The 12024-nt window shown below is 43.6% G+C and overlaps 1 protein-coding gene across 1 annotated transcript in view; it reads left to right on the top strand.

The window, feature by feature from the left end:
* The window catches only part of ATG2A (autophagy related 2A), a 2120972-nt gene that overhangs the window by 887147 nt on the left and 1221801 nt on the right, over positions 1–12024 (top strand). The window contains exon 14 of the mRNA XM_086939522.1: positions 590–757. Within this exon, the coding sequence (XP_086795648.1) occupies positions 590–757 (168 nt within the window). The remainder of the gene's footprint in view (positions 1–589; positions 758–12024) is intronic.

Below are 12024 nucleotides of genomic sequence, written 5' to 3'. Positions count from 1 at the left end.
GCGGGAATCAAACCTTGGTCCCTGGCCAGAACTCTGCATCAGGGTCTGCCTCTCTAACCATTGAGCCACACTCAATGGTAGATACAGGCCATATCACTGAAGCTGCTATGAAAATTGGAGCTCCAATAACCAGGCCCTCTGCTTACACTGTACAGAGCATAACCAAAGGGGAGGGATCTGTGGGAAGAGGAGAGGAGCGCATGGCTCAAGGACAGAATTTCCATTTATGCTCAATAACCTCTTGATGTATATGTGTACGCTGCGTTTTCCTATTGCTTATATAAATCTTTCTCTTACACAAGACATAGAAAACCCTATTACCTTTAAACCACTGAGTAGCTTGTCTGTTTAGCCTTCGTTGCAAATCAGCATTTGTACTTTTTAATTTCTAATTCATATATTTGTTGCATAAGCAAAGTCGATTATTGTCTTTTGTTTCCAAAAGAGCCAGATGATGCACCCATTAATGCATGCCAAGTTCCAATCTCCTCTCCCCATAATAGCTGCGTATTTCTTTATAGAGAGTACTCTAGGGGGCACAGTCTCTACAAGTTGGCTGAACCATAACTTCATGCTCTTCTTCCTGCAGAAAAGTCACAGAAAATTAGTCTCCAGTGCCGAAGTTCTTTTAGAGATGACTGAATTTCATTCTGATGTGGATGTGGGGCTCATTGATCGACTTGGTGCCCTTCTTCAGATGTGTTCCCCCAGGCAGGAGCTGCTTTCACCCCGGCAGACGCATACAGAGCAAACTTTGGTAAGACGCAGCAAGTCATTGGTTCAAGATGGGTGGTATTTAGGGTACCTACAAAATTGTTGGTTTTAGGGTACCTACAAGAGACCAATTTTTTTTTAATTGTCTACTAAAGTTCCTAGTCCTTTTTGTTTAAGTTAATATTTGTGGCTTTTCTGTGGATCCCAGGATGTCAGTGGTTACAGCCCAGTGTTTGTTTCGCTAGTAGTTGCCTCCAGTTGTGTCCCAGTGCCCCGGGTACTATTATAATCAAAAGTTACTCGCTTAGTACACTTGACCTTCCAAGGATTGCAAGGGCGAGCAGTCAGGTCATACCCTAAGACATGGGTACTCACAAACATTCTTTCGGGGGCCAAATTTAAAGTGTGGTTTGTGGCCGAGGGGCGCACCGGTGGGGGTGGGGTCATTGGGGGCGGAGTCAGTGGGGGTGGGGCTCGAGGGGGGGAAAAGTCACTGCTGTTTCAAAACATTACTAGACAACTGTATTTCCTAAGCAGATGTAAGTACATGCAGCACATGTTTATAATATTTTTTTATTAGCAGACAATAGCAATCTTAAGTGGGATTGCATGGCAATTTGCAGCAAACGGATATTCAGCACATGCCCAGTGCAGCCAAACTAACACCAACACCAAAGTAATGTTTTGTTTAAACACACAAAGTAATGGGTAAACCTGTACATGAAAAACAGGAGACTTTCCTAAAGCCAGTGGTTTATGCATGAAATGTGTCACTCAATAGGGATTTGAAATAAATGACATGCACACACACGTACATACAAGCACAAGTTCACCCATAGGTATCTTGGTGCTGAATAATAGATGTTTATTGCTACCCAACTCATTTTATCGAGCTCAGATGGATGAAAGCATGACCCGCCAGGATTTGAACCTGTGACAATGAGGTAGAACACAGGCCCCTGTGCGCCATACATGTGCTATCTCCTGCCGTGGCCGGGTGCAACTCTCCCTAACATATTGCATATTTGGCTACTCGGATCAATTTCAATCACAAGTATCTCGCTCTGTGGAATAACGTACATTCGGATTTACAGGGGTGGTGAAAATACAGGTTTCTTTCTCTTATTTTATCCAACCGTATTTCACACAGTAAATGATACCCCGAGTAACAATTAACAAAAGCAGTGGGGCTGCGAGGACGTCATCACCACGGACACAGGAAGCTTCTTAACATGTCCTTTAAAAGTCCGCTGTAAAAGCGCTAGTTACAGCTGACTTTTAAAGGGCCTGTGCTTCGCGCAGGGTGCCGGGTGTGACGTCCCAGAGGCTCAGGCAAATCAGAGGCAAGCATAAGCAGAGAAGATGGTCGCAGGAGCAAACGTTGTGAATACATATTCACAACGTATGCGCCTGCGGCCATCTTCTGTGTTTAAACTTTACATAAAGGACTGGTATGGCAGCAAGGTCCGCGGGCCGCCAGCGGCCCGCTGGCCGTACTATGAGTACCCCTGCCCTAGGAGATAGTAGTACGTTTGGAACTTAATTACCCTGTGGTTATTAAACTTGTTGTCTTGTCAGTGCTGTTGATTTTGAAATCAACAGTTGATTGTATACAAGTAGGTAAAGAGCAGGAAAACTAGATACCACCAAAACAGGCACCTTCTGGGACGAAACAGTTTCAATGCACTTATATAGTAATATGCTATAGTAGAAATAGCATGGGAGGTCTAAGGATAATAACATTCTATGGGTTTGGGATTGGATCCCGCAATCTCCAGAATCTTTAAGGAGGTTTTCTTCAAAGAGTAACTCTTGAGCTAATGGTAGCTCTCCAGCTACCTGTAAGTAACTCTTCTGTGTTCAGTCCAGCCTAATAATATAGAAGCTTTTGCTTCTTTTAATTGATATATGTACTCCAAATTTTAAAACCATGCATTAAGATGAAACTGTGTATTTTCTGAACTCGTATTCTGCTGTTTGGAATAAAATGGTTGAATTCCCAAACTATATTTAAAGCTGATACTTGAGTAATTGATCATGCCACGCTGAGGAGACTTAGTTATCATATTATTTAGAGGCAGAGGCAATGAAGCAAAGGCGGTTACATATCACACATGTAGACGCATTCCAAATTGAAAGAGCATACATTACTGCTGGCATCCCTGCCTGACGCACTGAGTTGAACATTGCTGACAGTCTTGCTTGGGTTGGCCACTCGTAGTCTTTTCAGATGTGATCAGTATTACAGCACCAATAATATTAGTAGCTCAGGATGATTTTCATTGATTTTAAATAGTTCTTATGACAGAAAATGTCAGAGACCTCTGCTTTAAGGTTTCAGTTATTTTACTGTTCCAGTGCTTCTAAAAATCACTAAAGTTTGCAGGCAGAATGCTACAAATATATTGAGTCCGCTAGGATACATCTAATGATTGTATTAGTTTTCCAGTGTCCCTGCGTGCAGGGAGAGAAACACTGGGGTATTTGTGACCAGACAGTGTGAGTATCTTTGCAAAATGCCACAAAGTACAGCTTAATATTTTTGTTTGTTGAAACGATTTATTTAATTTAAAAAAAATGCAAACATACATGTGTGCAATCGTACCACATCACTATTCAGACTAATATGGTGAAATCTTCCTAGTGCTTAAAATATGCATTGGTTAAAGTAAACATGTTAATTTCTCAGAAGATAAAAAATCATGAAGTGCTAAAACAGTGTCGCTGCACCCTCCCAATAATCCTCCCCAAAAGGCCCCACCAATCCTCATGTGGTCCCATTGTGTCCATCATTATTTAGATATCTGAGGGTGACTTGCCAATATGTGAACAAACGTCTGCTCGATCTGGCACAAGAGCTCATGTTTCAAATAATTCCAGAGATCTTAACTTAGGATGGAAATCATGCAGCATGGAAATTAATGTGAAATACTTAATGGCCGACCCCCGGTTTGTTTCAGAAGTACTAAGTATCTGTTGCAGATCATGGGATAGTTTGGCCATTATCATAGTATGCCAGACTTCCACTGTTCACAGTGCCACTCCTGGGGGGTCCATTTTATCTCCAAAATCTGGCGATGAGGCGCTTTGCAGCTCCCAGCATTGCTTAATCACCACCTATCTCCCTCAACTCCTGCTCGAGGCCACCAATGGCCCCAAACTACAGTAGAATAACCTCAGGGTTATGTGTCCTAAGTATCCCCAGTTTCTGCATCGCAGGATCTTCATTGATAGCCATAAACGTTAAATAATTCCCTGCTGCTTGCGCAGATCTCGGAACACTCTTTAAAATATATCTAATACTTGGTGACAAAAACCATTGCAAAATGTTCCAAATTTAAGTTAATATTGCAAGGATGTTCAGTGTGAGAGGCAGTTCTTTTTCTGGCTCCTTTAGATAGAGTCTCTGATCCACTTAGATGTTTTCCCACCTCCTTTAAAAATAGCTTTTTTCTAGCTGAAAAGATTTTCAAAACCATTTGTACTTGAAGTTTTATCATTTCTATAATTGAGTAAGGCTATTTTTACATTGATCTGACAATCTTTTCCAGTCCGAATGCCTTCTCTTTTTACTAACTGGCTTTTTTTTGGAAGAAAGAAGGCAAGTTGTGATGCGCACAAGGTATGTGAGGTGTGCCTGTCACCTTCACATCGGGTAAAAGGATGTGACTTATGTAATAAAGTGTCAAAAAAGACACACAAGGACAGAGAGGGCATCAGATTTAGAGGTCGGATGCAGGAAATGAGAGCAGTGGAAGAGAAAAAGAAAAGAAGATTGCAAAGATCTTCATCTCGTCCTTCCTCTGAAAACAAATCGTAATTCTAGTACAGACTCCCACAGAGGGATATCTACAGATAAAATATCACCTTCCAGACATCGTCATCGACGTCCCTTGCATCAACAATGGTTGTCAACGTCAAGACCAGTGATGTTGCTGTCGAGAGGTTTAGCCCTGACATGCTCCCCCTCAAAAAAAAGGTCAACGTTGGCACATCACTGTTAACGCTTGACGTCAAAATTGACATTGAAACGATCATTGCATCCGAAGATCGGGACCGCAACAATGCACTCACTGCTGCCAAGCTCCCGATATACTTCCAAGTCAAAACTTACAATGTCAAAAAGGCTTATATATCGACGACGCCACCACCACCATTATTGGCAAAAAGAACTTGTATGGCGTCAATCCCTTCTCTCTCAATGTCAAGGATTCCTCAGGTCATATTTTTTTCTTCACCCAGGTTGTCTGGATCTTCAGCCCAATCCACAGTTTCTCAAATATCTGATGATCCAGGTGCTCAAACAGATGAAACACTTCATCTGCTGAGAGCTACAATATCTCCAGAGGATTCTTTGCAGGTGCCCTTGGATCCCTTAGTTCTCTCACCAGTCAGAAGGGAATCGAAGGCAACCTCCATGTCTCCTCTCAGAAAAGGAAATCTCCTTCACCCTTTAAAGCAACGCAACCCAGAACACTCTCTAACAGAAGGGATACATCCGATTCACATTCCAGATCAAGATCACCCTATACTGATTCAGCGCATTCCTCTTATACTACAACTTCTCCACCACAGTCACCATCTAGACAATCACCTGTCTATGATATTCTTATGTCCCAGGATGATTTGATTTGAGGTGCAACCAAATTCAACATAGACACTTCTCAACCAACATTTTTGGTCACTCTTGAAACTCTGCAGCCAAAAGCATCTCCAAAGCCTCTTCTACCACTACTACCAGGTCTATTAGACATTGTAAAAGAAAAATGTCTCCACCCGGCTACTGTTAATGCTGCTACTCCAAGAAATAAAAACCACCCCAACAAGATCCTGTTTTCTGGAAATGGATCCCAAACCATATCCAATAATAGTTATGGTTGCTAGACTGATACATGTTTCTGCCTCAGAACCCACGGCTTCCCTGACAAAGAGACCAAAAGATGGACGTTATAAGGAAAAAGATCAGCGGTACAACTTCCATTCACTCAGAGATCGCAAATGCTGCAGCTCTTCTGGGAAGATACCACAGGAAGTTACGGGCTGGTATGCAATCTTCCAACACTAGACAACAAGAATTTCTAGAGATGGTTAAAGAAGGCTCATTAACTTCAAAACAATCAATTAACGCTGCAGTTAATTCAATCAAACTCTCAGCTACTTCATTCTGCATTAGAATTTCCGCGAGAAGATCCTCTTGGCTTTGTTTATCCTTAAAACCTGATCCCAATTAAAAAGTGCTTATTTACCTTTTTTCAGGTTCATCACTTTTCGGACAGCATACTGAGGAAAAGATGCTCAGGACGAAAAATGAAGCGGAAACACTTAAAGCTTTTGGTCTAAGACAGCAGAAAAGATTTTACAGACACCAATATAAATTCAGAGATAGGCAATATTACTATCAAAGGGTTCTTTCCCCCTAGATGGTCGTACCAGCCTCAACACCAACAGAGGCAAACACAAAGTCAATATCAGAGGAAGTATGAAAAAAGAAGTTCCACTCCAACAAAACCATCTCACTACAAGGGGAAAAATTCCTTTAACAATAAACAATGAGAAACTGACACCCCCAGCTCTCCCCCCCAGAGTTTCCTACTCTGGGGGTAGCTTTGACACTTCTTCTGAATGAGTGGAAAAATATAACCACGGACAGATGGATGTTGAACATCATACAAAGCGGATATTCAGTCCGATTCAAACAGATTTTGTCACCTGTCAGACCAAGACCTTTTTCAGCTGGTTGTCTATCCAACCTACAACAGGAAACTTATCTGTTGCAAAAACGAGCTATAGAAAAGGTTCCTTCAAGCCATATCGACAAAGGAATATATTCAAGAAATATTCTGGTTCAAAAGAATAGCCACCCAAAATATTTGTGACCGATTATAGACCTTGGGTTCTTCAACAAATTTATCAAAAGAGAAGAATTCAGCATGCTGGCACCTCATCAAATCTATCCACACATAAGAAAAGGAGACTAGTTACGTTTGATAGATTTACAGAATGCGTATTTTCACTCTCTAGTTTACTGCCCTCACAAAAAATATCTAAGGCTTCTAGTAGGGAACAAACACTATCAGTATGCTGTACTCCCCTTTGGTCTATGTTCAGCCCCTCGAACATTCTTAAAATGCTTGACAATAGCTGCAACTCACTTGAGAAAACAAGACATATTTGTACACCCTTTTCTCGACTATTTTTTAATAATGGCATATTCTCTATGGAAGGTGAAGTAAAATGTCAACACTACCATAAATTTACTGTCCAGACAAGGCCTTCAAATAAAAAGAACGATGATGGATTAAACCCAGATCAGTTGACTGGGGATGAGTGTTTGCATTGCTCAAACGCTCTGTCCATCATCCCCTTTGGTTTTTCTTTGTTCGCCCTAAGTTGGCAGGGTATGCCCAGACATGGGTCCCTTGCTCACTTTGGCACTGGATTCAAGATAGCCTGGCTGAAGAGGGTTATGAACCCGAAACCGGTCCCAGGATGCTTGTTTCCGGTCCAGGGAAGACATGGCTTGGCAGTTCGGGCTGGACTGTTCCCATGAGGCACAGGGTCAGACTGATTTGCATATGGCCATGTCTGAACTGGGGTGGCGGAGTGAGCTAAAGAACGATGATGGATTAAACCCAGATCAGTTGACTGGGGATGAGTGTTTGCATTGCTCAAACGCTCCGTCCATCATCCCCTTTGGTTTTGCTTTGTTCGCCCTAAGTTGGCAGGGTATGCACAGACGTGGGTCCCTTGCTCACTTTACCTCTGGATTCAAGATAGCCTGGCTGAAGAGGGTTATGAACCCGAAACCAGTCCCAGGATGCTTGTTTCCGGTCCAGGGAAGACATGGCCTGGCAGTTCGGGCTGGACTGTTCCCATGAGGCACAGGGTCAGACTGATTTGCATATGGCCATGTCTGAACTGGGGTGGCGGAGTGAGCTAAAGAACGATGATGGATTAAACCCAGATCAGTTGACTGGGGATGAGTGTTTGCATTGCTTTAAATGCTCCGTCCATCATCGCCTTTGGTTTTCCTTCAAATAAACTTCAGCAAATCGATATAGGCAGCAGTACAATGCCTGATTTTTCTAGGCGCGAAAAATAGATACTCAAAAGGAAAGTATGTATCCTTCAGAGGAGAAAGTGTTAGCAGTACAAAATAGATGTGCAGACCTCAATCAGCAAGTCGAGCCAACTGTTTGTCAAATCTTGTCCTTCCTAGGATCCATGGCATCTTGCATACTCAAAGTCTGAAATACATGACTCTTCATGAGACCTCTTCAGTACTGTCTAGAATACCAATGGTCACAGATTACAGCAAACTGGGAAGACCGCATATACTTACCAGACAATGAGTGGACATTTCTGGCCTGGTGTCCAAACCTCAGAATCTGTTATTGGGACTTAATTTTCTCAAGGATGTTCCTCCACAAACTATTTCACTGATGCCTCCCTCTCAGAACGGGGCCCACCTAAGGATTTAGAGCCTATGGTTACAAAAGGATGGGCTTAACCACATAAAGCTATTAGAACTGAAAGCAGTGCACCTCGCTCCCAAAGCTTTTCTACCACCTCTCACCTCCAAAGAACTGTTGTTTCAAAGAGACAATACTACAACAATGTATTACATCTACAAAGAAGGAGAAACACAACGAAGACAACTATCCCTTCAGGCTCAAGCAATGTGGCACTGGGCACAACCAAGAGGATTGTAGCTCATAGTCTTCCATATACTATGAGTTCAAACCATCGAAGCAGATATTCTCAGTCGCTATCACAGCGAAAATCACGAATGGGTTCGACGAAATAATACAAGACATCATCTCAGAATGGGGTACTCCAACATTAGATTTAATCGCCACAGCATAAAAAAACAAGCATTTGCAATGCAATAGGCCTCGCATTACTGATAGTTTGAGCTATTGGCGTTGCAAATTAAAATGTTTGTTAGTTTTTTTTTTTTGTTAAAAAATATACCAGCAGTAGAATAAAATCCACAATTCAAGAAAAGGATGCAGTACCACAGGTTGTTACTAGATGTCCCTGTGGAGTTGTAAAGGAACCTCTATTAGCCACATAAGGTACAGCACCCTTACTTATGCTACTGCTGGGATATTTTTTTAACAAAACAATATCTTACAAACATGATTATTTGCAACACCAATAGCTCAAACTTTCAGTTATGTTAAGTTGTCTTACTTAGTAAAATACAGGCATTATTTCTAAAGAATGGAATATATCCGCGTTAAAAAAAGGTTAATACCCTACCACATATCGATCGCTCCAGGTAGTTATGAGTACACAGGTCATCTTGAGAGCTAGCACTGAGTTCGGTGACCCGATTTTGAAAGCAAAAAAACTGAACATTTCACCAAATAATAGAAGGACTTATTCAATATTGCATGAGGGGCACAGAATGACAGTTTTCATGAATATAAAAACATAGAGGAAGCATTAAAGGAATAAATAAAAACATAATTTTTTTTATACTCCCTTTTATTGAGTTTTGACAAAGGTGAAAAACCAATAAACACGACTGATCATAGTATCAACTTTTACAAAGCATGGCATACATAGTTTAGGTTACTCGGAGTAACCCACTCTCCCTGTATTTTAGATTGTCCATACATGAAAGACCCCAAATTAGGAATTAAACCAATATACATCTCTCTTGCGTATTAACCCAAGAGGCACAGCCATTTGCCCCATACTCTTCTGTATTTAGTAGGACACCCCTGAACCTCATACACTGGTTGTTCTTTGCACACCTGTTAAATCCTTTGTGCCACTGGGAGACTGTTGGATGGGGAGGGGGGGGGGGGGGGGTTCTTGTATTTCCATCTAGTCACTATTTCCCTTTTTGCCACCATGGTGGCAGTGCCCAAGAAAGGCTGATCTGCTCCAGTATCTCTTATGCCCTCCATCACCCTCAGGAGCAAGGTTCGGGGAGTAAGCAGGACTCCCCAGCCCAGGACTTCAGTCAACTCCCCAACCACCTCTGTCCAGTATCTTGCTATGGCCTCGCAGGACCATATCATGTGATAGAAGTCTGCAGGCGTACCTGCGCACCGTGGACTTGGATTCTGCAGGCACCCCACCCAGTGAAGCCTAGCTGGGGTGAGATATGCACAGTGGAGATAATAGAGCTGAATCAACCTCAACCTAGCTAAGATAGTAATCACTCCCACCAATCCTAATCTTCCAAAGAACCCAATCACCTTTCCCATCAGGTCTGCAACTGATATAGTGTGGTGGGCAAATTATTACCCAGTCACCTGTAAATATGGAACACCCCCCTTTCCCCCAGGGCTCCCATGGGGAGTGTGGCCCTTAAGGGGCTGAATTCTGGAAGTTTGATACCCATGGGCATGAGTGGAGTGATAGCGTGTTGAAGCTGTAGGAATTTATAGAACTGAGTGGCATTGAGGGATTATAGGCCCTGCAGGTCTTGAAAGGTACGAATATGTCCTCCCCACCAAACGTCTCCGATCTGTGAAATGCCCGTAAGGTCACATTTTTGGAACCCTTCTAGTGCCAAAACGTCTCCCATCCATGTTCCCTACCACAGCGGTATCTGGAGCGTGAGTTTGTTGTCCCATCGGGTATAGCGCAGCGCTGACTTCCAAGCTACGAGGACTATTCTAGTTACAGTTGGGATAGTGTGAGGGATTGGTGACCCATAGAACATTACTTGAATCCTCCTTGAGAACCCCAGGCTCTCTAGTTCTAGTTGGTCGGCCGGGTCCGACCATCCCCCAGCAAACCAGGCGTTAAGTACCAGGAGGCTCTTTGCGATGTAGTAAAGGAAGTGGTTGGTCATTCCCATTCCACCATCATATGGAGCTTTCTGACAGTGGGTCAGCACCACCCTCGTCTAGAGTTGCCCCAGAGGAATGATGTTATAAGTGTGTCTAGAGAGCGAACCAATGGTGTGGGAGATGGAGTGAGAGATTCTGCAGTACATAGAGGAAGCGCAGGTGTATCATAATTTCGGACAAGGCTGTTTTCCCCATCGGGTTCAGTAGGAGGGCTGCCACTTCCGCAGATCATCTTTGGACTTCTTTATTAGTGGGGTCAGGTTGAGGGAACAAGTCAGCTCGGGGTGTATTGCTACCCAGATCCCTAGGTATCGGAAACAGAGATGTCTAATGGGAATGATCGATTGCCATTCTATACATTCCCTTGAGGTGTGAAGGGGAAGCAGAACCAATTTTTCCGGATTGAGCCTCAGACCCGACGCTTCCCCAAAGAGTTCTAGAATCAAAAGATAGTAAAGGCCTGTACGAGCAAGGTCTCTCAAACAAGAGAACATCGTCTTCATAGAAGGCGATACGCTCATTGTGAGAGGTGCTCCAACGCCATCCTTGGACCTGGGTTCGCATTTAATAAGTCAAGCTAAAGCAGTGGAGACGGGGGGCAGCCCTGTCTCATCCCCCGATGGTTTAGGAAGTCCTGTGAGAGAACACCGTTGATCAAGACCGGGCCGACAGGTTGGAGTATAGTACTCGCATCAGCCCCCTGAAATATGGGCCACCAAAGCCTGCACAATGCATCACCCCCTCCAGTGTAACTCCAGTCAGCCGTATCAAAAGCCTTCTCAAAGTCTATCAATAGCAGGGCCATGTACAGCGGAAAGAGATGTAGATGTGCCAGTGCCAAATGTAGGCTTCTGAGGCAGTGCCTCGTACTGCGACTGGGCATGAATCCGCACTGGTCGGGATGTATTAAGGTGGAAGTATGGGTGTGAGGAAGACGGCGAGGATCATCGCAAAAATGTTGTCTCCTGTGTTAGTGAGATCGGACGGTAGTCCGGACAGTGTGTTGAATGTATGTTTACTTTGGGTATGACCACGATCGTGGCTACATCGATGTCTCATGAGAAACCTCGTTCCACCGCCTCCCTGTAGAGGGCCTGCAGTTGTGGTACCAGGATCTCCCTAAATGTGGAATAGTACTCTGCTAGACAGCCATCTGGGCCCGGGGTTTTATCATTTGCTATCACCGATACAGCTATCATTATTTCTTCTCGCAAGATGGGCTGATCTGGCATCTAGGCGTCAGTCTCTGATTTCTGCGGGAGTGAGGCATCTTGCAAGAAGTTAGAGCCACTCCCGCCCCTGGGGCCAGGGACATGGTATAGAGACGCTTGTAGTATGCTGCAGATGTCTGGGCTATTGCCTCTGACTTCCGCTGAGTGCATACCTCTGTGTCCACGACCTCAGGAATTTTCCTAAGGGACGAACTGCTAGCCAGTATAAGAGATTACCATTTTTATCGGCCCATCCATAGACACAGGCCATGGAAGATCTACAC

This window comes from Lissotriton vulgaris, chromosome 9, assembly GCF_964263255.1.
Source record: "Lissotriton vulgaris chromosome 9, aLisVul1.2, whole genome shotgun sequence".
In the NCBI taxonomy this organism is placed as follows: domain Eukaryota; kingdom Metazoa; phylum Chordata; class Amphibia; order Caudata; family Salamandridae; genus Lissotriton; species Lissotriton vulgaris.
The sequence above is the reverse complement of the archived record's forward strand: the minus strand, read 5'-3'. Positions and strand labels throughout refer to the sequence as shown.